We start from the raw sequence: 26,612 nt of genomic DNA, 5'->3' as shown, positions 1-26,612 counted from the left end.
AGCCTGTAGCGGCACCCGTGGCCCGCGGCCACCCGGCTCCCAGAGCCGCGACTTCATCAGAGTCAAAGAAATAGAAGAAGCTATTTACATAAGAAATTCGGACCACCCATGAGGCTTCCGTACTCACTCGCTTCAGGCTTGCCAATGCTCCGTGGGCGCTAAGCCTCGCTCTCCCAGGATGCAGACCACGTGGCTTTCGTACTGACGAATGTCATTAAAAAAAAAAAACACTTGCGAAAAGGCTTAGCATGTTGAAAAGTTCAAACACACTACAGCCACTGTCGCCTCGCTCAAGAAAGCACGCTGCCGACGCTAGCAATCAAAATCCACTTTAGCCCTACGCTTCGGTTCAAAGGTCTCGACCGAAGCAAAACTGTTAAACTATCGTCCGATGCCCCAAGAGCCCCACGTTGGGCAGCCAGATGTGGGATTCTCACACCCGTGCTCTTGGGACAAAGGAACAACAACACAGTAGTGCAAACAATCAGAAGGGCATTTATTGCACCTTTCATAGATCAATGCCTGCTAGCCGAGTTGCTATCCCCAAAACATGCCGATGGGCGCGCGACAAATCAAAGTCCGACTCACCGCGACCGGATAGCAAGCGAATATGTTCGCCCCATGCTGGATCCCAACGCCTGGTCGTTTGCGTGTACGGTCATGCGAATAATGGCGCGTTCGCACGAGGCCTCACGAGACGGTCTCGCAGAAGCATGGATCGGGGCACGCGTGGAACGACCGCTGCGCTTGCCGACCTGGCGCCAAAGAGGAATAGCCTTCTCCTTTACGCACCCAAGTAACCCCGCCGTGAGGCGGCGTTAGCAGCGCAACACTCGCGCCATCTCTCGTAGTGTGCTTCAACCACACCGACCGCCGCGGGCCCCAGGCCACGCGACGAAGCCGGATTACAGGAGACGGGAGCCATGCGGGAAAACAACATATCAGGGGACGCGTGAGAGTCTCGCATCCCCACATGTTGGCTCCCCCTTCCTTGATAGTAGTCCAGTGATGCTAAACATGCATTGTGCAATAGCTGTGCATATTGCTAAAGAGTCTTATTCCAGTACAAGTTTCAAGTTAGATAGATGAAACGTGCATGGCAACATTACCTTGCACAGTGATAAACACTCCTATCCCAACATAAATGTCTATTACACGTAATGTGGATAAAAAAGCAGATGCACATCTTGACATTACATTACATTACAACCTTGACATTAAAAACACACTAAAAGCAGGGCGGTTGTTAGAAGCTCTACTCCTTTAGCTGGTAATATGAATGAGAAAACTGTCGGATTTTCGGGCTCTGACCTAAAAGGAATGGACGCTAACCCCGCTAACCCCTTCCTAACGAGAGCTCCCAGAGCATCGCCATAATGCCTTCTGGACTGTAAAGCTGCGGGGAAGACCCCATTTAAAAGCACTGCAGAGTCAGCAGTATGCGAGCTTTGAACATGCACACAACAGCTTACATGCAGGGTGCTCTCTGTTCCGAAGTAATGGTTTATACTGCAGTCTAACAAAGAGCATGATTTCTCATAACGTGGTGGAAAAGCTGCTGAAGATGCCTTCTATGTGAGCTGGAAATCCCGAGATGTCTGCTCAGTACCTATAATCCGAGTGCAGTCTCCCGATTTCACGGCATCACCAAAAGGCAGTTAATTACCATAAAGGAAGATGAAATGCCCGAAAGAAAATTACTGCTGTGACAGAAATTTTAGTGCATGGATTTTTGTGAATTACTGACTGAGAATTAGAAGTACTGTTGCAGTTTATGTCCTGGTAAGCTGCTGTTTACTGTGCAAGAGTTCAACTATGGCATGATAAAAATTCGGCAGAGACACTTAAGACTGCTTACATGTGAGAATGTGAAAGCATTATAGTCCCTTTGGTGAAATGCCTTTTTCCACGTGTTCCTTGTCCACGCAAGCGTTCACCTGTATTCTAACTGCGCCTCAGTTAGGCCAAATAAAAACGCGCTCGCTTTCCCGTGTGCAATGATGCACACACTAGTCACACCTTCAGTCAACCAGAACCGTAGAGCCACCATGGCGTTAGGGAAGTGTACGCACCCTAGAGACTTGGGTTCGATTGGCACCCAGACCAAAATTGACCAAATTTTCTTTTCAAAGGCATTAATTTACTTTGTTTACGAAAACCTGCCTGACAAATTTGATGTCAATCCGAGCATTTTTATGTGTTCTTGCTCTTTGCAGCATCGGGCATTTTTGGTACCTTTCGGTCACGCCGACGAATTTTCCCGTAATGGGGCATATAATGCTTTCGCATTAATAACTATGCACAGCGTCAAAACCTTACTTCATGCTCAGGTGACCATTATGGCAGACACTGGAATCAACAAAATAACAAGTGCAACTTCCAACTGACCTGACACCAATGTTGAACATTTCAAGCAGGGGCCTGCCCTGGATCCAGCCCAGAAGCATGATGAGACCGATAATACCAAATGAATATAATGACAGCTGTTTGCCTAAGCTGTCCATACTCCTTTGTAGTGGTGTTTTCGGTGCCTGACAACAAAGATAATAAATCAGATACAGTCTAAATAAAGCACAATGCCTGTAATGCCTGTAATGCTAGCATGTAAATATAGTGCCATATTTATCTGAATCTAGGCCAGCCTCAATTCCAGGCTGACTACCGAAATTTGGAAGGTTAGAAAAAGAAAAGGGGGGGGGGGGGGAAGAAAAAAAAAGAACTTCACTTGAGTGTAAGCCAAATGAAAAAAGGGCATTTGACTGCAAGAAGAATCACAATGTTGCACCTTTGAAATGCTCACATTATCAGACTGGCCAAAATTTCATCCCTTGTTGTCGTGACCCATTTCACTACCAGGCCAAGTGAAGTAGACATGGCAAGGGCATGTCGAAGTAGACAGGCATGTGACGGTCTCCTGAGTGATGCCTCAAACATTTACGATTGCTTTCGCATCCGCCTGCTTCATCTCCGTCGTTACAGACATTACCACTGCTCTTCACATCCTGACAAAATCAGCAACATCTTTTTCTACCTCATCGTATCGACCTTTCAACAGACGGCAGTGTCTGGCAGTTACAGCCACACTGTGTCATCGAATCTAAGCTAACCGCCGATCTTTGTTCATTATTTTTTTTAACTATTAGCTTACATTCAAGTAAATACAGTAAAATGATGTCAAAGGAAATAATTTTTTTAAGTAGCCATCAATAAAGAAATTTAAAATTTATTAATGCTAGAAAGAATACAGTAAAACCTCGTTAATTCAGATTTCATGGGACCAAAAATAATAGAGTTTTAGTATAGCGTAAAATCCTTGCGTTAGCGTTAGCGTGCGATGCAACGCTAACGCAAAGTAACACTGCACTGCGAGGCACAAGGTAGTGTTTTAGAATAGCGGAACGGAGAAAAGCGTTAACGTTAACGCAAACAAATACAGCGCCATCTAGATGTAAAAACACAAAGTACTGGAAAGCCAAATCCTCACGAAATGTCGAGCTTATCCAATGCCGAATCCGCAAGTGTGTCCCTAAGTCAAGCTTATCGAAAGCCACAGTCGCTGCGTTAATTACGCATGTAAGTGTTTGGTTTGAGCGTTGTTTTGTCGAGAGTCGCGAAACACACCGATTAATCTTGGCATGCCGCGATCGAGTGTTCTGTGGGACCCATTTTACGTGTCCTTTTTAAGTTGGGATGACATAGACGCCCTCATGCTTCGGGAATGAGAGCGACCGCGCAGGTTATACGTGTCCTCAAGATCCACTCAACGTCGAAGCTATACCGGAGGGGACGTTTCGCCGGCAATTTCGCTTCCAGAAAGCGGATTTCCCACTTCTTTCCAATTTTTTGCAACGGACGCCCACCTTGACGTCCATCCTAATGGGTTCAAGGCGAAAACCTCCTTCACGAGGTTCATATCGTCGTCGTTGGTAAAACGCACACGCATTGTGACCACAGCACCGACCACACTACTATGTTTTGCCGCGGAAAACATGACATGCATCGGCTTCACATGCGGCTTTACACCAAGCGAACGAGCGAAATACACTTGGGCGCCATCTCGAGGCGGATACAGCAAATATGAGCAAACATTAGCAAACCCTCTAGTTAAGCCAACTGCCCGGCTAATCGAGGACGTATATCGCAAACAACGCCCATTTGTCACCTGTGCGCCGCTGCCGAAGCATCATCACACAAATCTAAGGCGAACACGAGCATTAGTGGGGAAGGATAGAGCCTAGCAGTGCAGGCAGACGACTCGATAGATCCGAAGCGGGCTGCTCTCACTTCGACTGGCGCCGCCATCTTGCCGTACGTAAGGCTCCCCTTGCGTGCGTTAGCGTTCAACGCTAAATCCTGAAAATAGCGTACGTACGTAAGAGCTCCAGCAGCGTTTACGTATAGCGCATGCGCAGTGTGGTGCACGCAACGCTAACGCTAACTCTTTGCGTTTGCTGCTTTACGCTATACTAAAACTGTCTAATGTTCGAATTAACCGAATGTTGAATTATCGAGGCATCAGGAAAACAATAGTGAAATGCTTACTACGTCAACACGCTTTTATTTACTGAGCAAATCCTGTTCCTATTTGGCACAAAAGTAATGCGGAAGCTGCACTTTTTGTCACTGTGACTGATTGGCTCTCGCAGCGGCGAAGGCCACGCGACTTCTATCGCAGCACGGCCGCGGCATGCGCCTTCATTTGAGACATGCTTTTCACTACCGTGCGCACATCCAGATTTTTTTTTTTCCCGCTAGTGAGCTGGATGCGAACTGATCGTCCGTTCATTGCGATATAGCCGGTGCGCTTAATCCTCGACAGTTTTGCACCGAGTCAAGACGAAATGACCGTTTGCTGACTACTGTGGACGAAACCACGATCACTATTGATGTGATCATGGATCGCGACTACGCAGTTATGAAGGCATACGGCTGACACACCCACTGAGTCAAAACGAAACTGCTGTTTTCTGCAACCGCTGCGGACAAAAGCGCAGCCACTATTGACACAATCTTGGACGGCGATCTTGCAGTTCTAAAGGTACACAGGCCGACGCATGCACTGATTCAAGATGGCAATAGGCGCAAAGAGGCACGAAGCGTTCCGGCGTTTCTGGCATTCCCGTAGGATTTCCGCTGATGACTATGGTGATGCAGACTCCACCACTTCGTTTCAGTTGGACGCTAGCGCTGTTCTTGTTCTTTTGCGTCGCACCTTTGCAGCACTCCGGGCTCGCCGAGGTTCAAGTTGTCCGAATCAACTGATGTGCAGCCAAATACAACTGAATTGACAAGAGTTTGATTGTATTAAATAATGCATATGCCTGACTTGATACCAGAGGATGAGTTCGAATTAGCCGATTGTTCCTAATTAACGAGGGTCGTATTAACAAGGTTTTACTGTATAGTGTGTCATTGAAAAAATCTTAAACCATGCACCATTTGAGTGGAGTCAGTACTCATAATTTCAATTAGTAACATATTGTTACGTGCAAAACGCTTGCTTAAGAATACAAGGCAGATCAATCGAGTCGGTTGGAGTTTTTTGGGATTGTTACAGATGCAGCCAGCTGAACGTCACCTTCCTTCTCTACTCTCAGTCTTTATAGTCATTCGTGCTCTTTCTGCCCTCTGTTATGAGAGGTAGTGATATTTCCCCGTTGGCAGACGAAGCCCGCACGCCAAGTCAGTCAGTTGCTCATAGTTTGTAAGGATTCAGGGGGGCAACGTGCATGACATTGATTTTGCCCGAGTGTTGTCCACTGTTTGTGAGGTGTGCAATTCAATACAGTGCAGACCACTTATAACGTAACCGCTTTTAGCGCGGGACCAGTTATAGTGTGGTTTTTTTTTACCACCGATATATATCCCAGATAACTCAATGTATAGGCGGACCGTTTATTGCGTCGGCGCGTGAAGCAGAATACCGGTTATAGCGCAGTTCCTTTAAGCGCGTGACCATGAAATCGGTGCATGGAGCACGGCCTTTTCTCGGAGGCGTTGAGCATGGCCCGCACAGCCGCACGGTTGCCGGGCGCGTAAACGCGGAGAATGGGGAGCGTGGGCGCGCGCGTGGAGACCAGCTGCGAAAAGCGAAACAAAAAGGAGGAGAAGGGCGGGAGACTTTAGAGGCAGGAGGGCGAGTGATTTCGTCACTATAGCAGCGTCCAATCAGGGTGCGCGATGCGCGGAGTGCGGGGTAGAAGAGATAGCGGCGACAGCGCACTCATTTTTTTTTTCAGTTTCTTTGTTGCATTTGGTGTGTGCACGTCATGATCTCGTCGTGTCGTAGTTGTCCTCTGTGCATGTGTGTTGTTGGGCTTTTGTCACCATGGCGTCGGCGGCGTCTTCAAGCGGTGTGAGAAAGAGGCATGCCTTATCGCTGGAGAAGGAATGCGTTATAAGGGACATAGAAAGTGCGCTGAAGAAGGCGTCGGTGGCGGCCAAATACAGCGTTTCCGACACAGCCGTGTCAACTATATACAAGAACGACGACAAATTAGGGCAGCAACTGCAGCAAGATTCGTCTTCCCTGTCACGGAAGAGAACACGTACGTCTAAGTACGAAGACGTGGACGTAGCGCTCTTCAGACGGTTCCGTGAAGTTAGGACTCAGAGCATACCAGTGAGTGGCCCTATGCTCCAACAAAAAGCGAAGTCCCATGGTGCTCTTTTAGGCCACGACGACTTCAACCCACTTAATGAATGGATCCAGCGATTCAAGGATCGCCATGGCATCAGCTGCAAAGTGGTGTGTGGTGAAAGCGGTGATGTCAACGACGAGTTCATCGAAATTCGGCTTCGCTTAAATTTGGAAACCATGCTGTTCACGTATACGGACAGAGACGTATACAATGCCGACGAAGCTGGCGTATTTTATAACCTTCTGCCCAACCGCACTCTTGCGCTGAGAGGTGAAGCCTGCTCTGGTTGCAAGGCCCCAAAAGAGCATACAACTGTGTTCTGCGCTAACATGGATGGAAGCGACAAGCGCCATCTGTACGTCATTGGAAAATAGGCAAGGCCGCGTTGCTTTAAAAAGCGAGAGTGCCTGCCAGTGACATACAAATCCAACAAAAAAGCTTGGATGACGCAAGACATGTTTACAAACTGGCTTTGCAAGTTCGATGAAGACATGGTGGCAGAGAAGCGACAGATCGTGTTCATTCTCAACAATTGCACAGCCCACAACATCAAGCCAAAGTTGTCTGCAGTCAAGTTTAATGTTTCTGCCTCCCAACACGACTGCAAATGTCAGCTGCTCGACCAGGGTGTCATCGCAACCGTAAGGGCACTTTACAAAAAACGCATCAGTGAAAGAGTTTTGCTGTGCATGCAGCAGCAGCCTCTTAAAAGTGAATTTAAGGGGTGCGATTGATATGGTTGCCGCTTCGTGGTGGCAGGCAAAAGCCACTACAATAAGCAAGTGCTTCAACAAAGCAGGCTTTGTGCGCAATGCAGAGGCTCTTGACGCCAATGAGCGGAGCGACAATGTTGCCGATGAGACGGTCAACACCGTCGGCGTGTGGTCCGGCCTCGTTGAAAGCAAGTTCGTTTCCGCCACAGACACCTTCCAAGAATATGTCGGTGCCGGTGAGTCGGAGCTTCCTGTCTGTGAGGAAGCGTGCACGGATGATGCGATCATCGCGGCGGTAACGGAGAGCTTGCAATCGAAGACGAGTCGGCCGACGATGTCGACTCGACACCAGACCCAGATGTCCCGTGCAAAGAAGCTTTGGAATACCTCAGCAAAGTGAAGATGTACTGCGCAAAGAACAGTTTGAGTAAGAAAGCGCTTCAATGCTTAAGCCTTGTAGAGGACGAAATTGTTCGAAGCGCTGTTAAAAAAAAACGAAATAACAGCGTTCTTCCGCTGATGTCGCACTTGCCAGGAGAACTTGGCTTCTGTGCTGTGTTGCGATTGTGTTGCATCTGGGTGTGAGTGAAATATGTAATAAATTGTGTTTGAAAGGTGGGTGGTCCGTTTGGCATAGGCAAAAGCCGAAAAAAAGCATGCTTTGGTAATAACGCGGTACCGCTTATAGCGCGGATTTTTACAGCTCCCGCAACTTACATTACAAGCGGTCTACACTGTAGTTTACCTCGTTGAGGCATTAAGTATAACATAGGGCCCAACATAGTGGGCAGGCACGTACCTAAGATTTTTTTCCGGAGGGGGGGGGGGGGGGGGGCAATCTAAGGTAACTTTTCTATGCAAATGAGGGGGGTACCTTTACTAGTACAAATGTAAATAACGCCCACCATTTGCCATAAAGACCCGTAAAGCCGCAAAAGAGAAATTAAATAAGGTGTATCTCACAGGTAGTACACCTGTGAGATGCACCTCTTTTTACTTGGCAAACAAGGAACGACATCGAATGGGCTCGCGCAGGAAAGAAGCGCAGGAAAGAAGCACAGGAAGAATACTGCGAAGAACAAGTAAACAAAGGAAAGTGCAAAATAAAGATTTCTATCATCATCATCAGGTAGCCTATTTTATGTCCACTGCAGGCCGAAGGCCTCTCCCTATAAATGAATCTCAATAAATATTTTATAAAAAAGCAAAGCACAATTGCACAAAAGACTGCAGCTGTGACCTGCAGAGAAGCTTATAAGCAGACACCTGCCGATGAGATCTCTTGATAAGGCTATTTATTCAAGTAAAAAATTTCGAACTATGGCCCTATATCTAGCTGCACAAGAATCTGCACTCGCAGGCCTCATAGCTTTGGCTCTGTGAGGAACTATTGAAATAAAGTATATGTATGTTACTTAACTCTTTCTGTACCCCACCCATTGAGCATCGTTAGCTCACTACCGGTGGTTTGAAATGCCCCTTTCAAGACTTTCCGAGCCGCCCACAGAGACACTGCACTATCGGACATGAAGGCGGAGAACTATTCTTTCGTTTTCTATGCAGTTTGCTTTTTCCCCACAAGGCATTAATTTTTTAATGTACTCCGAAGTTTTGTGGCCGTCAAAGTAGAAAGCAACAATGGCCGCCTCGGGGAGCAACGTGTGCGCTTCGAAAGATCATAGATCTCGTGATTCTGCTGCATTTGCGGCTCATTTTATCGGTGAATCGGACAGCAGCGAGTTTTAGGATGCTGTCTTTTCATTGGACTTTTGACTCCGAGAGCGACGACGACACAAGCCAGTCCGGAATATCGGCTGCAGCCCGGCACAACTGTAGTTCTCGCACTTAAATTTTTCTAGCGGAAAACTTATCGAATGAAAAATTTTAATTTTTGGGGGCAATATAGTGCCTGTTAGACAGCAATACATTTTGTATATTTCATAATTATTGTTCTATTTTTTTAGTAGATACAAGCGTGTCTTTACAAACTTTGTTGCAATTTTATCCCACAATCTCGATTTTGGCAATTTATATCTCTTTTATGACATGTCGTTAATAAAGCTTTTATGTGTGAAAAGTGCACTCATTCATTCTTTTTGTTTATGTATTACATAAAATATTGAGTGCAGTAGTTCCTTCAGAAAAAAATATCTGGCGTAACCTGCAAAAACAGCGTAACCTGCAAAAACCACCTATTTTCTCCATGGTACGGAAAGAGTTAGAAAGGAAATTATTGTCTATGCATAAAGCACAGCCACTATATGTGCTTTGTCTGTTCCCTTGTTTGCTGCCAAGTAGAGTTTGTAGGTCTCGCCCAAATCCACTGGCAAATATTTGTTTGCAACATGACCATCATGCAAATGCACACGGATGAAGTCCACAAGGTGGGAACAGCTTTCTGAAAGATACAGGTGGCTTTACTTTCATTCACATGAAGGTTCACTTCCTGCCTCCCACCATCATATCTCAAAATAGAGTTGACAGTCATTAAGTTTGAGCTACTTCTCCGGCAGTACAGTGCAGTCAGGTTAGGCCACCTTTTTCTTTACAATTACTTGGCTATTTTGAGAAAACAAGGCTTGACTCATAAGAGTGAATCTCTGTGTGAATAAAATTAAGTCTGAAAAACTATTATAAAATTATGGAGCACAATTTTGTAAAGTCCAAAGCAAGCTAAATTCACTAGCATAACTTTGCGTCTCACCTCTTCAGCTTGCATCATCTTGAATATGTCTCCAAACTCAGATTTTTCTCCAGTGTTTATTACAATCCCCTGAAAGGTTGTAATAAAAAAAGAAAAGTATTCAGGCATTGTACAGGGTATTTCAGCTAACTTTGGCTAAGACTTCTACAAAAATGTGGCTGACGCAGTAGTGTTCACTGCTCTCTTCAGCAACTAATATTTTTTATGATGAAACTGACAAACAGAAAGTTCTTATATTTAGCTAACTTTCAAATGATTTATTTCAGCAGAAAGCATTTAATGAAGAAGCTGTAGAATGTATTGAGAAAGATCAGATTAATTCATTTCCACGAATGGCTGTTAGGGATTTGACTTTTCATAGCTCCAAGAAAAGAGCATGAGATCGAAAAAAGTACCATGTGACTAAGTGCTTGCACACAGCAACTTTATTACCCTCAAGCATGCTACTAATGAATCACCGTTGTTGCATACAGCATGGCGGATGAATATGCCATTAGTGACAGCAATGGATCAAAGAGCATGTTGTTGGTCAATAGTTTTATCAATAACGTGAAGATCGCCACCCTTTAATCTACAACTAGACAGTGGCACATCTCGCACTAATGCTATATTTTGGGGTGTGGAATGAAGTTTATGGAAGTCGTTGTGTTGTCAGCGGCACTGTCTCTTTGTCTCTCTCGGCAGTTACCTTTGGGCCTAGCCCTGCTAGACCTAAACAAATAGAATTGAGATAACTTGCCTGATAAAGTGATGCGGCCATGCCAGGTGACTTAGAAGCGTTTGGGTGCAAGCTAATTGGTACGGGTCATTAATTTTAAACAGCACCAAAAAACACATGGACAAGAAAGAGCACAGGACCAGGAACAACGCTGGTCCTGTGCTCTTCCTTGTTCATGTGTTTTTTGACGCTGTTTAACATGAATGCCAGCTGAGATTGTGATTAAACGTGCACGGAAACTTATTGACTATGCCAATGTTTTTGCCACGGACAGAATACACAAGTGCAAGCAGGATGCAACAATGGCGGTCATGCATCTACATAATAGTGGAAGTTGTTTTAAAAATTACTGTGATCGCTTACAGCTTATTGATAGATTCAACGTGCGTGTAACACAGATTGTTAATTCGGAACTAGCTTGAGGATGTGCTTATGTCACTGCATAGAAGTGCTTAGTAATATGGTACATTTTCAGATTTTGTGCTCTTTCTTTGGAGCTAGGAAAAATTTTACCCACAAGTATTTTTGCAGAAAAAGAAATTAAATTATGGGGTTTTACGTGCCAAAACCACTTTCTGATTATGAGGCACGCCGTAGTGGAGGACTCCGGAAATTTAGACCACCTGGGGTTCTTTAACGTGCACCTAAATCTAAGTACACGGGTGTTTTCGCATTTCGCCCCCATCGAAATGCGGCCGCCGTGGCCGAGATTCGATCCCGCGACCTCGTGCTCAGCAGCCCAACACCATAGCCACTGAGCAACCACGGCGGGTTATTTTTGCAGAAACACTTTGATTGAATCTTTCTCAATATGCTATGCAACTTTTTTCATGAGCATCATGCCTTGGATGCTTTAAATGTTAGGTAATTTATCAAGTGACACGAAGAACACAAGGCCAAAGTGAAACCACAGCCCCCCAAAAATATCAATGCCTGGCCACTTGGATGGTAAACCCGGGCAGTTCTAAGATGACAGAAAATCATAGGAGTACGGAAAAAGAAAAAGAGGCAATGCTAACCCTGCCATTGCCATAACGAACAAGTGTGCCCATAAAGGCCAGGTTGAGCTTCGAGGCAATGCCATTGCCTGCTTTCTCCAGTGGTGCAGTCACCTTGGCAGCTGGTTCAGTTTCACCTGTGAAACTACTCTCATCAATCATTAGGTCGACAGCCTGCACAGAATTGCAACAAAACACTTAAATTATGGTTCTGTTATGCCATCCCAGAGATAATTGAAACAAACTGTCACATGTAGCTTGCCGGGCATGTAACTCGGGCACAGATTTCACTGTCTGCAAAGCTTACAAGCATTCCCTCAAATTCATGCAGAAGATCAGAAGTGCTTTACTAAGAATCTCCAAAGCTTCACATATGCAATAGATCACAAGATAGAGCATCAAAAAATAAATTAAACTGAAGTTACGCAGCCTTGCACGCAAAGCACTTGCATAGTGGAGCAAATATTTTGCATAACAAATGCAACATTAAGATGGACGGTTCCTATATTAATATACTGAAGCAGTCCAGCTCAAGTTGTCAACAATGTGTGGATTTAAATGGCAGCAGGTGCCTGACACTAACTAAGGAACCATTTCATTGTGTTGCGAAATGGCTCTCTTCTCACTGAAGAAAGTAAACATTATTAAATAGAAAGCAAGAAAAACCCAATGTGCCCTATTATTTTATCCTCTTTCTTACCTCAATACGTTTCCTTTGACAAGAACGTTCGCTCTTATGAAACTACGATAACTCATATTCACATATCTGGTGTTTGCAACATGCTCACTGCATGTACCACCAAAAAGGTCAAGATAACAATAGTGTCTGAACACAAGAAATATTACCAACAATATTCTGTTCTATTACTCCAATTCTCACACTTACACATTACTCACAAATTACAATTCCCACACATTACTCACACTGAATAGTCTGATGTCAGCTGGCACACGATCTCCAACATTAAGAATAACAATATCACCAGGCACGAGATTCTTTGCAAGAAATGTTTCTGCTTGGCCACCTCTTAGGCTGCAAAAGTAGAAAGAATATATATTGCACTATTCACCTAAAACAAACTATAAAAGCTGCAAGTATTAATACTTGTTACAAATACTATACCTACTAGGTGTTCATATCATGAGAAGCCAACAAAGACACCAAGGAATACATAGGGGAAATTACTTGTACTTACTTATTGAATTTAAAAAAAAAATTTAATTATGGGGTCTTACGTGCCAAAACCACTTTCAGATTATGAGGCACGCCGTAGTGGAGGACTCCGGAAATTTCGACCATCTGGGGTTCTTTAACGTGCACTTAAATCTAAGTACACAGGTGTTTTTGCTTTTCGCATTTCGCCCTCATCGAAATGCGGCCGCCGTGCCCGGGATTCGATCCCGCGATCTCGTGCTCAGCAGCCCAACACCATAGCCACTGAGCAACCACGGTGGGTACTAATTGAATTAAAGAAAATGATAGATTAATGGAAATTAAAGTGGATGAAAAAAACAACTTGCCCCAGGTGGGAAATGCTCCTACGTCTTCGCGTTATGCAGGTGATGCGAAGACGTGGGATCAAGAGCATCGCAGGCGTAATGCGAAGACGTGGGATCGTTCCCCACCTGCGACAAGTTCTTTTTGCATTCACTTTCATTGCCACTAATTTATCATTTCTTTAATTCAATTAGTAAGTACAAGTAATTTACCCTATGTTGTCATTGGTGTCTGTTTGTTGGCTTCTCATGATATGATTAATAAAAATCGGGCCCCTTGGTTAATCCCTTTTCTTCGCCCTTACCTACCAGGTGTTGTTATGTTTAAAGTTTTAGAGATCAACACTAAATCAGTTTAGATTGGTATGTTTTAAAAACCCCACTTCCATTCATTTGGTGGAACAAGGTTACTACAGATGGAAGACGTTATAATGAAGTCACATCCAACATGAAAATACCTTCATCATATCCAATATTCGTTGCAAGCATACATGCTGATATCAGGGGAAAGAAATCCACGATGAGGTCTATGTGAAATAAACGTAAGTGTAATGCCTCTGACAGGTCAGCAAAATGTCTTTGGCAGGTTTTGATGGGCTGTTGGCCCACCAAAACCATGCCAATAAGCGGCCCATGCCGATAAGCGGCCCGGAAAAAATAAATTGCATGCGCTTTGCACAGTCACTAATATGCAACTGTAAAATCAGCATGATCCCGTGGGACTTGCATGTTGGCTTGCTAGCAGGCTGTGGACTGTGAAGCTGCTGGCCAATTATCAAGACAATGACACTTAAAGACAATGGACCATAAAGAAATATGGGTTTGTACATTTACAAGGCGTTCGAATGTACTGTTGTGGTACACGATCCAGATGCTGCGATGTAATTTTTGCTTTCCCATGCTTTCTATTCAACAAGAATTGCCACTGAATTTTCTCCTGTAAATAATAAATAATTAATATTGCATCAGATGGTTATATTAGCTAACTACCTAATTATAATACTGATTAGCAGTGAACAACAATACACCAGTATTATCAGCATAGGTTTCATTATATTTAAGAGAAGGCCAATGTTAGTTGGGACACTATGTACGTGCCCGTTAAAATCTAAGCATGTTTAGGTACACCCACAAAAATGTTCCTGTTCACCCCCTTTCAGTTACCACAGAATTTGCTTCTTTAATAAACAGAACAAACAGAGGTGAATCGGAACAGAGGTGAATCATCCTGTATTAAAGTCAGCACTTCTTAATATAAGAATAGTACCTAAAATTACTAAAAATTGACCCTCTTTGCCACAGTAGGGAACATTATAATGCAATCGACTGTCAGCTGTAAGAAAGACATACGTATGTATTAAATATAAACTCACCAATGGCATGTTGGGGGTACTAATTTATTCAACTCTTCGAGCGATTTTTCTGAACGATATTCCTGCATTGGAAAATAATAAGACAGATATACGCAATATGCTGAACCCCACTGAGAAAAATATCCATTCTTTATTTTTATTACTACAAGACTTCTAAGTTCTCTGACAAAGGTTGAAGCAAATAAACAAGCAAAAGAACACTCGTAATGCTCAAAAAAACTACGCAAAAATAAATAGTCACACTGATTTATATTTCTTTTTAACACACACAAAATAAGAAACCTACAATTTCTAAGATATTGCTGCTTGAGGCTAGCAGGTGATGTTTTCCTCCAGTGCAACATCAAAAGTATTTCACAACAATTTATAAGTATAACAGAAGCCTAGAGATTAACAAAGGGTAGAGAATTCTATTTACAATCACAGTTAGTGTCAACAAACTTGAAACTAGAAAGCAAATGCTACATTGAAAAGATGATGGAAATTTTGAGACATGCACAATGAAAAATATTTGTTGTCGTAATAATGTCAATATGACTGATGAAATGCAATGTCTTGGCACATTTGTAAAGCTCATAATTATAGGTGCATGCAAACAGATCCCTCTAATATAAGGCACCATTAGGTCACGGAGCATAAGTATAGTGTAGCCCACTGCTAAGGAGAACATGCGAGTACACGGCATGAGCACATTTCCCTGTGGCAAGCCTGGAAACAGTCGGCCCTGCAGCAAACCACTCCCAGCAAGTGGTGCTTGTTTCTCCCAATGCAGTGTATTGACACTGCCTCTGCTGCTGCACCCGCAACTATGGTGTTCCAACAGTGCGAGTTAGGTAAAGCTAGTATATTGGATTTAGCGGCAGATGTGCATCTGACGCTAGATTTCCAACTTTAGAATACTTATCTGATTTTATTTACCCTGTGATTGCTTCAGTTTCAGTTTATTTGTCCTGCTTATTCACTGGAGCGGAAGCAGAAGCTAAAGGTTATACAGCCTGATAAAGGCCTCTGCTCCTAATGCACTTGAACACACAGGTCGACGAGCAGAAGCATGCAATAATGATATAGTGATCAAAAATCATCAAGCAAGTACACTGAAAAAAAAAAAAAAAAATATATATATATATATATATATATATATATATATATATATATGCGAAGGTTGTGGGTTCGGTTCCCACCTGCAGCAAGTTGATTTTTCATCCACTTTAATTTCCATTAATTTATCGTTTCTTTATTTCATTTATTAAGCACAAGTAATTTCCCCTATGTAGTCTTTGGTGTCAGTGTTTGTTGGCTTCTTATGATATGACTATATATATATAACCTATGTATGCAAAAATAAAACAGCTTGTTTTAAATCTTTGTGTTGTAAAGACTTCACTCAGCTTTATAATAAATTACTTTGCCTTATGTTGCTATTCTTGCCAGTTAACACAGCTTTTCAAGTAAGTTTGTGCATGTGCAGGGTTGTTTACTGTTAGGGTTGGTTGGGGTCGATTATGTTTGATGTCCAAAGCAGCACAAGGACTACAAGAGATGCCATAGTGTAGTGCAAACCATACGGGCTAACCAAGCATGGGACACAAAAGCCTTTGCATTCTGTGCCTGGACCCTGAATGCGACCTTGACCTCTTGCTCAGCAGTAGAACACTATAATACATCACCAATTCATTCATGTTCAAGCACTGACAGTAGTTTAAATTAAACATGATTTGCAGGCTAATCTTTCAGTAATAGATGTCTGGCTAGAGTGTCATATTGATCACTTTTCTCCCATGATAAAGATAAAACATTTCTCTGGTGTGAATACTGATCAGCTTTAGCTGGCAAAAGTGTGACAGTGATGCCACATGTAATACCCAAAAATGGCAGCTGGTAATACTACGAATTTAGCAAATACACTGCGACCATGGGTATTGCTGATAGACAACATGCGAGAAAGGATTACAGGTCTAAGGTGAAGTCAATCACCACCAAGATTGAACTCGCTATATATGGATACCATCGAATTATCACTCGAACTATCTACCTTTCGTTTAGAAGCATAGTAATTGACTGCCATAATACAATGATAAAGGCAAAGATTATTCCCAAATTAAATTACCAATATCTTAGCTTGGTCAGACATTATTAAAGTTACCACTACTCAAATGAAGAAATAATTTGCCCAGTAGCTCCAACCACTGGCTTTTATTTATTCCGTATATCAGAGTATTTGTCAAATGAAGAATGAAGCTGTAAAGTTCTGTATTAACATGCATTAAGAATTGAGGTTATTTCTCATCTATTATTTCACATAGGTCCGTTGTACACAACAGGTATAAGACAAAAGCCATAAATGTATATGCAAAGTTAGTTTTTAACTAGCTTAAGGCTAGTTTCACTTGCTCTCCAGCCTTAGTACACAATATACAATAGGGAACTCACCTGAACAAAGGCAACTGTCACCACAATAATGATAGCCTATAGGGAAGAGAACAAAATGTAACTTTACTATCTGAGCATACTCTAAAGATATAACATGAAAAAATAATAACAAAAAGGGATAAATAGAAGATGAAAAAAAAAAAGAGCCATGCCAGTTTGATTTTAGACATCACACAGCCCTTATCCTAAATTAACCTTAAGGGCTGTACGACCCATCTTACAACAACAATTTGATTATCTTCAGTTTATCATGCATACGGTTACAGGAAGCACAGAAACACTGTCCCACTTAGCAGTATATTTTGATGGACTGTGTGCAAATGTCAGAAAATGCTCCCATTAGCACATTCCAGTGAGCTAGCAACACAGTTTCACACTAAAATTACTATAGGTAAATGGGGAGCTGTGTCTGTCTCAGACACTGGTATGGAAGAATGTAGACTTTGTCCTACTGGCTTCAAATGTTTTTGCGGCTTCTTATATTATGTAGCCTTCTTGAAGCTACTGAACAGTAACACATTTGCTGGAGAGCAATGAGTTTTTGTTAGCCTCTGCAGACTCTTTTCATAATAGTGCAGAAGACCATAATGAATACACAAAAAATAACAATCATTACTGTTAATTTTTCATACAGACTGTTGCCATTTATGTGCACACAGAAAGTTATGTGACAGACCAACTTTGATATGAATGCTAAACACTTGACTGCTATGAAGAAATGTGATCCATGCACACAATATATGTTGTGAACTTCAAATAACAATAAAAGAAGCCACAATAAAGGTAACACATGAAGCAATGCAATGTTGTAGAGAAATACACGCACTACCTACAATCCTTAATGACTGGAGAACTTCAGCAGCACATTTCCTAATAAAAACTATAGTATGAAACTCTTTGGGTATTGAGAGATTCTTGAGTTGATGGTGTTTTGGATGACCAATGATGAGTGCCTATTTGATTATTTAATTCAGTAAACTGCTCACAGCTGTGCACAAACATAGAAGTGCATGCACACCCTAATTGGACATATCTTGTGCAAAGTTTTGTATGACTCAGCAAGTGTGCTCCGGTATAAGCAATGACAGTTTGCACCATGAAACTGCAATGTGTACTACTGAAAACTGCTTTATCACCTTGCTGAGCTCGGTGTTATGAAAGCAGGGCAAATATTAGGAACAAAATAAATGTTTCAGGCACAAGTAGGCAATGTTATAAAACAAAAGTGCACTTAGGCCATAAGCAGGTAATAATAGTATAAATTTTGACAGAAATGCAAGCAATTTCAAACAGCAATGTGTGCAACCAAGAATCATGCCAACAAGAAAACAATCAATCATGAGCTGTAGCATCACCTGACTGAGAGCACAACAAATTGAAGTGCAGTCAGTTGAGATTTAAGCTGATTGAATGGCTATGCTAGAACACACTGAGCGGAATATGAACAAACAACTATGTATGTTTCATGTAACTTGAATAAAAAAATTTTTAAAGTTGTTTATCAGATGAAAATGTGACCAATGGCCTACTACTGTAGTAATTTTGGTTATTCACACGAAGTGCTTTAAGCTAATTGAGCTGAATTAAGCAAATTTATAAATATTTGTTTTGGGACATAAGTTCTACGGGAAAAGTTGTCAAGCATGCTCAAGAACACATAAGAAAGTTGTTTTCATGATATCATTTATATGGTTCCTTTTCCCGGGCTCTGAAGAGAGGTTCTAATGGCAGTGCAGGTGCCAGCAAGGCCTTTCCAAAAGGTTACAGCAGCTGCATGTAGTGTGTGAAAAGAACATCCTTACTGCAGAAAAAAGTAAAATATGCTACGTACATCTGCAAAGTATGCTTTAGAATAGAAGACAAAAAAGTCAAATTTAGCAATTCTGTTGCAATGGGTAAACACAATAACAGTGAATGGAAAGCTTGTCAGAAAACGTAGTTTGTTAAAATATATACTTCAAATGAGAAGCAAACATTTACTGCATAGCAGTTGTACCAACCACAAAAGATAGTTGCTTCTTTGGAGTAATTAAAACGATGACAAAATGTGAATCTACAATCTACAGGTAAAGAATACTACGCTTGTTAGCATAAATTTCTGCTCGCAAAGATTGACAACAAAACAATGCACATAACTTCTAGTTGGTTGAAGTCCATAAATTGTAGCAATCATATTATATAAAAAAAGATCACACAACACATGGAGAATTATGAAAGCCTCCCATTTCATTTGATGCTTTTGCAGTCGACCAGTGCAAAGACCTATAACTAGTGTACAAGGGCATTTCAGCTTGTCATAAGTCACCACTGACACCTGCCAGAGCTACAAGATAGCCAGAGCTATGGTTGACCTTTCTGCACTGAGCACTTTTCAGCAGTGCTATCATTACTTCATGCACAGATTCAATTTTTGTGGGATGTTTCTTTTGTTACTTTCTGTCGGCAGTGATGAGTCAGATCACACACACAAAATAACATGTTTAAAGTGAAGCGAAAAAAAATAAAAAAGTGAGAATGACGAAAGAGCTAATGTAAGAGACCAACTACACATAAATTTCAAGTTATCATTTTAAGTGCCGGTTCGCCGTAGCATGTCTCATGCTATCCAGAAAGAGAATTATTGCTGCATAGTCACCTCGACAACAGTATAGGACAGCACCTCAATAAATTTGAGGTGCTGTTGTACCTGCCAGACCTTTTACTGCACCGTCTCAGCAGTTTAAAAAAAAAAGAATGGCATCGGACTAACCAAAAATAAAAAATGTCAGAACAAAACAAAACGATCACTATCAGGTGGACAATGTGGCAGGCTTGATACATAAACTGAGAATTTCACTTGTAAGTGAAAAAAAATAAAAAAGGAAAACCAACGTAATACTATGTGGAGCAGCTGTTTTAGTTGCCTTCCTGGAAGCTCTGCCAGCTATGCAAAGAGCAGTGTGCACACAGCTGTTGCAGTAGTAAAGGGGGGGCTTGTGACTGCCAGTGATTCTTTGTTTTTTCAATACTATTACTAAATATTTTGCTCCATCGGGATGTCTACAATGATGAAAAGGGTGTCTACACCTAGGATGTCTTCAGGGCAACTTGTAGATGTCTCCACCTAGGAAAAGCCTTATTTGTTAAACAGCAAACAGTGCTTATATCAAAAACACAATGCCTGTATAGCATGGTGCATTCACTTACAGCAGTAATGCTGAACGCATCATCAAACTGCTGCATGCAGACACTGACAACTGCAGATGCCAAAAGGAGCACAATGAGTGGATTCTTGAACTGTGGAGAGAAAGAAAGAGGCAAGGTGTCCAAAAGTTGGCACAACCAGACATATCAGTAATCTGAACAAGCTATCTACATACAACTAGCTTGGTAGATATCATAATAGCTAAAACATACTGAGTCGCTTTAATGAATTCCACAAGCTGATTGAGTGCTACATTAACTGAACTCAATAAGCTGCCAACACAAAAGCTTTATTAGCAAGTTGTATACTACTGTTGTAAGCAGAATACTAACACGCACAGGACTAATGTCTACAAATAGGATGCATCTGTATAACCTATGAAGGAGAAAACAAAACATGGTCCTCGCCATGTTCAATAACTCAGTTTATAACGTGGCTGCCATGCAACAGTAAATCAGTATGCAGCAAGACTTTTCACATGCTATGGCTACAACATTGGACAATGAGAACTGAATTACATAAACTATTCTACAGATATTCTTGAATTACAGAGACACTATTTGCTCATACATCATTTTGACTGCATTTTATTTTATCCTGTTTAATGCGACGTGAGCAAGTACTGCATGGCATTATTCTCACAAGATAGCTGCACAGCACTAACAATACCTACTTCAAGATTTCATGTTGAAATTAAACATTCAGGGATCAAACTTTTGTACAATAACTCCATTTCACAAAAGAAGAGATTTCCCATGACATCATAAGCAGCAAAAGTCAGACTGTGGCTTTTACTGGGTTACATACTGCTTCAACCAGCTGTAAGGCATTAATTGTCACTCATTTAACTTTGGCTCTACATTCTAGAAAGTATTCTCATCTTTTTTTCTTCCGCACTTAGCCACGTAGCAACAACAAAATGTGCAGACTTTAATTTTATGTTGATTTTTTAGTGAAGTTAATGTATACACAAAACAGTGCCATCTTTAACATGATAAAATAGAATACCTTGTGAGGAAAATTGGCACACACCTGGTCTAGGTACTTCTTACATAGTGGCTCTTCCTGGCGCACCTCAAACTCATTGGCCCCGCCGGTGAGGAGACGGCGGTGGGCCTCATGCCAGGACAGGCCCCGGCGGAGGTCTGTGCCGAGCCGCTCAGCCACCACATCAAAGGGCAGCTGGCAGGCCTCCTCAGTGCGCATGCCCTCAGCTGCCCCTTGGGCCAACGGCAGTGCCTCCGAGTCGTCAGAGTCGGAGGCGCCACCTCCACCCGCCTCCTGCATATCACAACGCCCTATGTCCAAGGTCGCAAGAGCATACAGAGTCACATGAATGTTACTAGCCATCTGCAAACACTCCATAAGCTGTGGCACTTTTGTCTTGCAACAGTTAAGTGCTCAATTATGGTGGCGCAGTAACTGACATGGCAGTGCTCAGCTGCAGATGATCAAAGGCACACATTGTGCTTCAGCACTTTCAGTGAAGTGCCATATACCTTTTCAGGTGCTGCATACGCAATTGTACTCACTAACTCACTAAGGTATGAATTCTGGAGTTTTACGTGGCAAAACCATGATTTGATAATGAGGCATGCTGCAGTGGGAGACTTTGGATTAATTTTGACGACCAGGGCATCTTTAATGTGCCCCCAATGCACAGGACACTGGCGTTTGCATTTCGTCCCCACCAAAATGCAGCCGCTCTGGCCGGGACTTCATCCCGCAACCTCGTGCTTAGCCACACAACACCATAGACGCTAAGCCACTGCGGGGGGTTTACACACTAAGATAATGCCTACAATTAAATAATTAAATTATACTTAAAATGTGTTGCATAACTATTTAAGACATTTCTGAATTGACCTATGCTGCACAATTTATTAAGTAAACTGTTTTAGAGAAAAGAATCGAAACACAGATTTCCTGGGGTTTGCTCACGGCTCCATACAATTCACTACCCAGAAGAACTCTGCTGGCAGTTTGCATTTTTTGGACGTGTTAATCAAAAGAAACGCTCGCTGCCTTGGAAAAGGAGACACCGGGCGATCACTTCACTTGACTTCCGTTCGCCCAGCCTATCACAAGCGCTCAGTTGCCACTTCCCTGACACAGCAAGCCTGGATTGTTTGGATGAATCAAGATAACCAAGTCTCTAACATGCTAAAAATGCCCTGCAACGTTTCCAAGTGCAGATACCCAAAAGTTTCAATTATTCCATGAAACGTCATTCTGGGAGGCCTGCTACATCACGTACCGCATCCCAAAGCCTGCGTCGCCATTCCCCATGTCCCTGGAGTGAGTGAGGCCTTAGCACATGTTCTGGGCACCTATGCAGTGCATGTGGCACAATTCCTGCATGTGAGTTGCAGCATTAACTGGTACACGTGAAAGACAAGCTGAAGAAGAAAATGTTTCCAGGTGTGGTACACAGAATAGGCTGCACAACTTGCAAATGTTTACATCAGCGAAAATGGCAATTTCTGAAAGTGTTTGGAACAACATACGTACATTATCGAAAAGAAGAATGCAACTTCTGATTAACTTGAAGCACGTGGAAGTCTCTAATCATGACATTGACTGGGACAATGCTTCCATAATCTCCAAGGAAAAAAAAATTGCATTTCATGGCAGTATCTCCAGTCTTTGGCTATCCAGACACGAAAAATGCTGAATCACAACAATGACCCTCTTAGGACAAGATGCTGAGGTCAGTTTATGTTTTGTGACAAAGACTTCTTGAAGATGAAATGTCTTAATACTTGTCAACAACTTTTTGGTCAGCATCCTTCTCTTGCTTTAGAGATGAATTCCTACCTCACCAGGTGAGATCTCATCATATCATCAATTTCAAAGTTTGAATTAAGTTACATAACACAGGGCACACACTATTAAGCTGAGCAAAGTGAAGGCCATAAAGAAGCCAACAACACAGCGGGGACACTTAGCGGATCAAAGGGATTTTCTTTATTTTCAATGAAAACTTCTCACTACATCATCAAGATACAGCTGTGTGTACACAGTTATCCAGCAGTTCTATTATGCGTGACCCATTTCGCCAGAATTCACTCTGATGTGACAAGGGTGCACAATTGACAGTGCCATGCATTCCTATGACGGTGCAATAATGATGACATTGCTTTGGGCTTACAGAACAAGGAAGGAAAGGAAAGAGAAAAGCAGAAGGCAGGGAGGTTAACCAGAATAACATCTGGTTGGCTACCCTACACCGGGGGAATGGGAAAGGGGAAAACAAAGATGACAGGGAGACAGTGGAGGCAAGAAAAGAAGGAAATTAGCGGTGAGTTTGCTGATGCGTGTGGTCTAATAGTTATTGCACTAATATTACAGAACAAAGTACTGGGACCTTGCTACTGCCAAGAAGCATTCAACTGATGAGCTCACGAGAAACTCAAGCTAGTGTACCCAGCCCTGTTAGAATCCTTGAAGAACACTATCCGTACACAACTATGCGACTGTTTCACATCCAAAGTTGTGCTGCACATAGTGTGCATTTTGACCTGGATGCATTATACGATAATGTAAATATAATGGTTGCACTCTCAAGGAAGTGAGGATTCATACTGTAATTACTGGGTCAATATCCATCCATTAAAGATTAAAAAAAAAACAAGAAACAAATATTGTTACTAGTTTTTTAATATTGTTTTTTTTCTTCATTTTCTGTTCCTCATTTTTGCCTGCAAGTCTTCAACAAAATGAATAACTCAATTTCTGTTTGCATCTACTACAAGATGCTTATACTGTACTCCTTTCTTGTACATGGCTAACTTCAATGGTGTTCGCAGCACACACACACGAGGAAATAAAGGACAGGCAGAGGGTGAAAGAGCGCCGACTCCCAACTAATTTTATTTTCATGAAGAACTGAATTTATGTACTGGTGGAAAGAACACTAGGTTAAAAAAAAGCGACTGATGTGACACATCAACTATCGTGTTTCAAGCATGTGTCCGCAATTGCCTCAAAGCCCAGCAACATATTCAAATTGATGTTTTAGCAGTGCAGCAGGAGGTGTACCGACAGACATCACCAAGCTTATTTATCATTTCAGCCTCGATAATTTCACTAATTAGCTGGATCATACACTTTGCCATCACTTTGCATTAATTAAAAAGAGGTGCACAACAGCAGTCGCAGCACTGAATGCCCAGATGACCCCGCGTACCTGCATTAGTTGGAAATCAGCACTTTTTCGCTCACTGCCTGTCCCTTATTTCCTTAGTATGTGTGTGATGTGAACACCATCAAAATGAACCATTACCAAATTGGTCAAGCTTCAACACTTCTATACTGACATGGTAGGTTTAGCTGTACTGTAGATTTGAACAGGGTTTTGTTAACCTCATCTAGCTTCAACCATGGTACCCGCCGTGGTTGCTCAGTGGCTATGGTGTTGGGCTGCTGAGCACGAGGTCGCGGGATCGAATCCCGGCCACGGCGGCCGCATTTCGATGGGGGCGAAATGCGAAAACACCCGTGTACTTAGATTTAGGTGCACGTTAAAGAACCCCAGGTGGTCGAAATTTCCGGAGTCCCACACTACGGCGTGCCTCATAATCAGAAAGTGGTTTTGGCACGTAAAACCCCATAATTTTTTTCAACCATGGAGTCTCCCCAGCATTTAACTCTAGCCCATGAGACCAATTGCTATAAACCCAGTATTGAGAAGAGCAGCACTTACTCTCATTATTTTCACCAGCATCCGCTAGGCACAGCCTTCAGTACCAGTCACACTGCAGTGCTCAATGCCTACAACAGAGAGCTAGAGCATCATTCAAACTAAGATTTTCATTTCATGTCTCTGGCAGAAGGGCACTTCTGAGTGTGCTTGAGTCAACTGCAATTAAACTCAATGCAAGTCAAGTGCTGCTACTTGGTAATTTTCAAGTGCACATGACTTTAATCCTGCTTGACCTATGTTAAATGCAATAAAGAATCTCAAGCATGATCAAATGCTGCCATCTGCACACTTGACCTTTGTAAGCTATCACATGCTAAATAACAAAAAACTAGCCACAACATTAAAACAGTAAGTACTAACATTTGATGTTAACAGTATTTAGCACAGTGCATGAATTTTCAAACCCACTCTTGTAGTTGCTATGACATGTAATATTAATTAAAGATGCCTTGCCCACTGCTGAAAAGTTATTATATGAAGTGGATTTTCTTTACATACATTACCATCAATAGTTCTTGTTGCATGAGGAGGCACATTTGTAAAATGCAGATTTTTGTTTCCAGTGCATTCAGTGACATGTGGTACTTAAGAGAGATCAACATCAACATTTTTATGAGCATTGAGTGAGACCATGCAGCTGCTTGGTTTCCAAATTGCATTTGAAATTTTTAATCCAAACTGGCTAAAATCGAGGCTTGATACTGCCTGTATGAAAGGACCATAAGTTAACGAGTTTCAAAAAAACCAGTTGGTGTAGAAAACCATGCAGTTGTGTCGTCTTTTTTCATGCAGGATAATAAAAACTAATCTGGCTGCGATAAAATGTGGGGCAGCATGAACAAGACTGGAAACATGAGGGCTTAAATGACATGCCCCAACAGCACAGCAGTAATTTCAAGCAGTAAGTTAACAACTACTGCGACGGTTTCGCAGTGACCATCCAGCAAGCATCATGTAAAACACATACTGCATGCTGTGCGCTAGTGCGACAGGTAGCTCTCGCATGAGCACACGAGAGGTTGCACGAAACGAGTACACAGGGAAAAAAAATTATCGCACCGTAATGTTAAAAAAAAAATGGATGAACAAGCGAATGATCGGTGAACAGCAAAAGGAAGGTAGCATGAAAAACGTTGCAGCTGCGATCCTTCCAAGACCCAACAGCGACTGTCGCACGCCGGTAAGCTCTAAATCGATAGTTTCCGTCAGCGACTCATCGATTAAGCTTTCCTTCATCTGGGTGGGTGACGCAAACCGGTGTCTATATTTACGCCAGCTTACCGTACGGATCAATGCCGTTCCTTGGAGTATGCGGCGGCTTGCAGCCCACGGCTTGGCCACAAATTTTCGCTTGCGAAAAGACACATCTGCTAATGATTCGCTCATACTGAAACCGTCCAAAGTAGAAGTCGTGAAAGTCGGGTCGCGTATGGTCAATTCGCCGGTACCATAATTTGTGATGGTGTTAGATGAAGGTAAAAATATATCTAGGTATCAATCGTACTTGGGCACCCTATTAACACCTTCCTACGAGGGGACATTGCCTTCAGTTTGGATAACGTGGAGAAAGTGGCGAACCAGCTTCAACACGAGCCAAGACAGCGCGTACTGGCACGTGTGCACGAGCATTGCAGTACAGTACTTTCTTT

At 42.4% G+C, this 26,612-nt stretch overlaps 2 protein-coding genes across 7 annotated transcripts in view; one reads left to right on the top strand and one right to left on the bottom strand.

The window, feature by feature from the left end:
• SPoCk (secretory pathway calcium atpase) overlaps positions 1–26,612 on the bottom strand; it is a 138,245-nt gene that overhangs the window by 111,156 nt on the left and 477 nt on the right. For 3 of the 4 annotated variants that reach the window (XM_055063684.2, XM_055063683.2, XM_055063686.1), the window contains exons 2-9: positions 21,291–21,539; positions 20,261–20,350; positions 17,075–17,110; positions 14,645–14,706; positions 12,699–12,807; positions 11,796–11,948; positions 10,059–10,127; positions 2,389–2,531 (exon numbers count right to left, since the gene is read on the bottom strand). In XM_055063684.2, the coding sequence (XP_054919659.1) occupies positions 2,389–2,531; positions 10,059–10,127; positions 11,796–11,948; positions 12,699–12,807; positions 14,645–14,706; positions 17,075–17,110; positions 20,261–20,350; positions 21,291–21,539 (911 nt within the window). Of the gene's footprint in view, positions 1–2,388; positions 2,532–10,058; positions 10,128–11,795; positions 11,949–12,698; positions 12,808–14,644; positions 14,707–17,074; positions 17,111–20,260; positions 20,351–21,290; positions 21,540–24,963; positions 25,043–26,612 lie in introns of those variants that run through there. The other variant, XM_055063685.2, reaches the window with a different exon arrangement.
• KLHL18 (Kelch like family member 18) overlaps positions 25,818–26,612 on the top strand; it is a 74,402-nt gene continuing 73,607 nt past the window's right edge. For 2 of the 3 annotated variants that reach the window (XR_008609352.1, XR_008609351.1), the window contains exon 1: positions 25,818–26,143. Coding sequence is in view for 1 of the 3 variants with exons in the window: in XM_055063687.2 (XP_054919662.2) it covers positions 25,934–26,143 (210 nt within the window). In the remaining 2 variants the exon portion in view is untranslated. The remainder of the gene's footprint in view (positions 26,144–26,612) is intronic. The other variant, XM_055063687.2, reaches the window with a different exon arrangement.

This window comes from Dermacentor andersoni, chromosome 1 (genome assembly GCF_023375885.2).
Source record: "Dermacentor andersoni chromosome 1, qqDerAnde1_hic_scaffold, whole genome shotgun sequence".
Classification (NCBI taxonomy): Eukaryota; Metazoa; Arthropoda; class Arachnida; order Ixodida; family Ixodidae; genus Dermacentor; species Dermacentor andersoni.
This window is presented reverse-complemented; position numbering and strand designations above follow the sequence as displayed.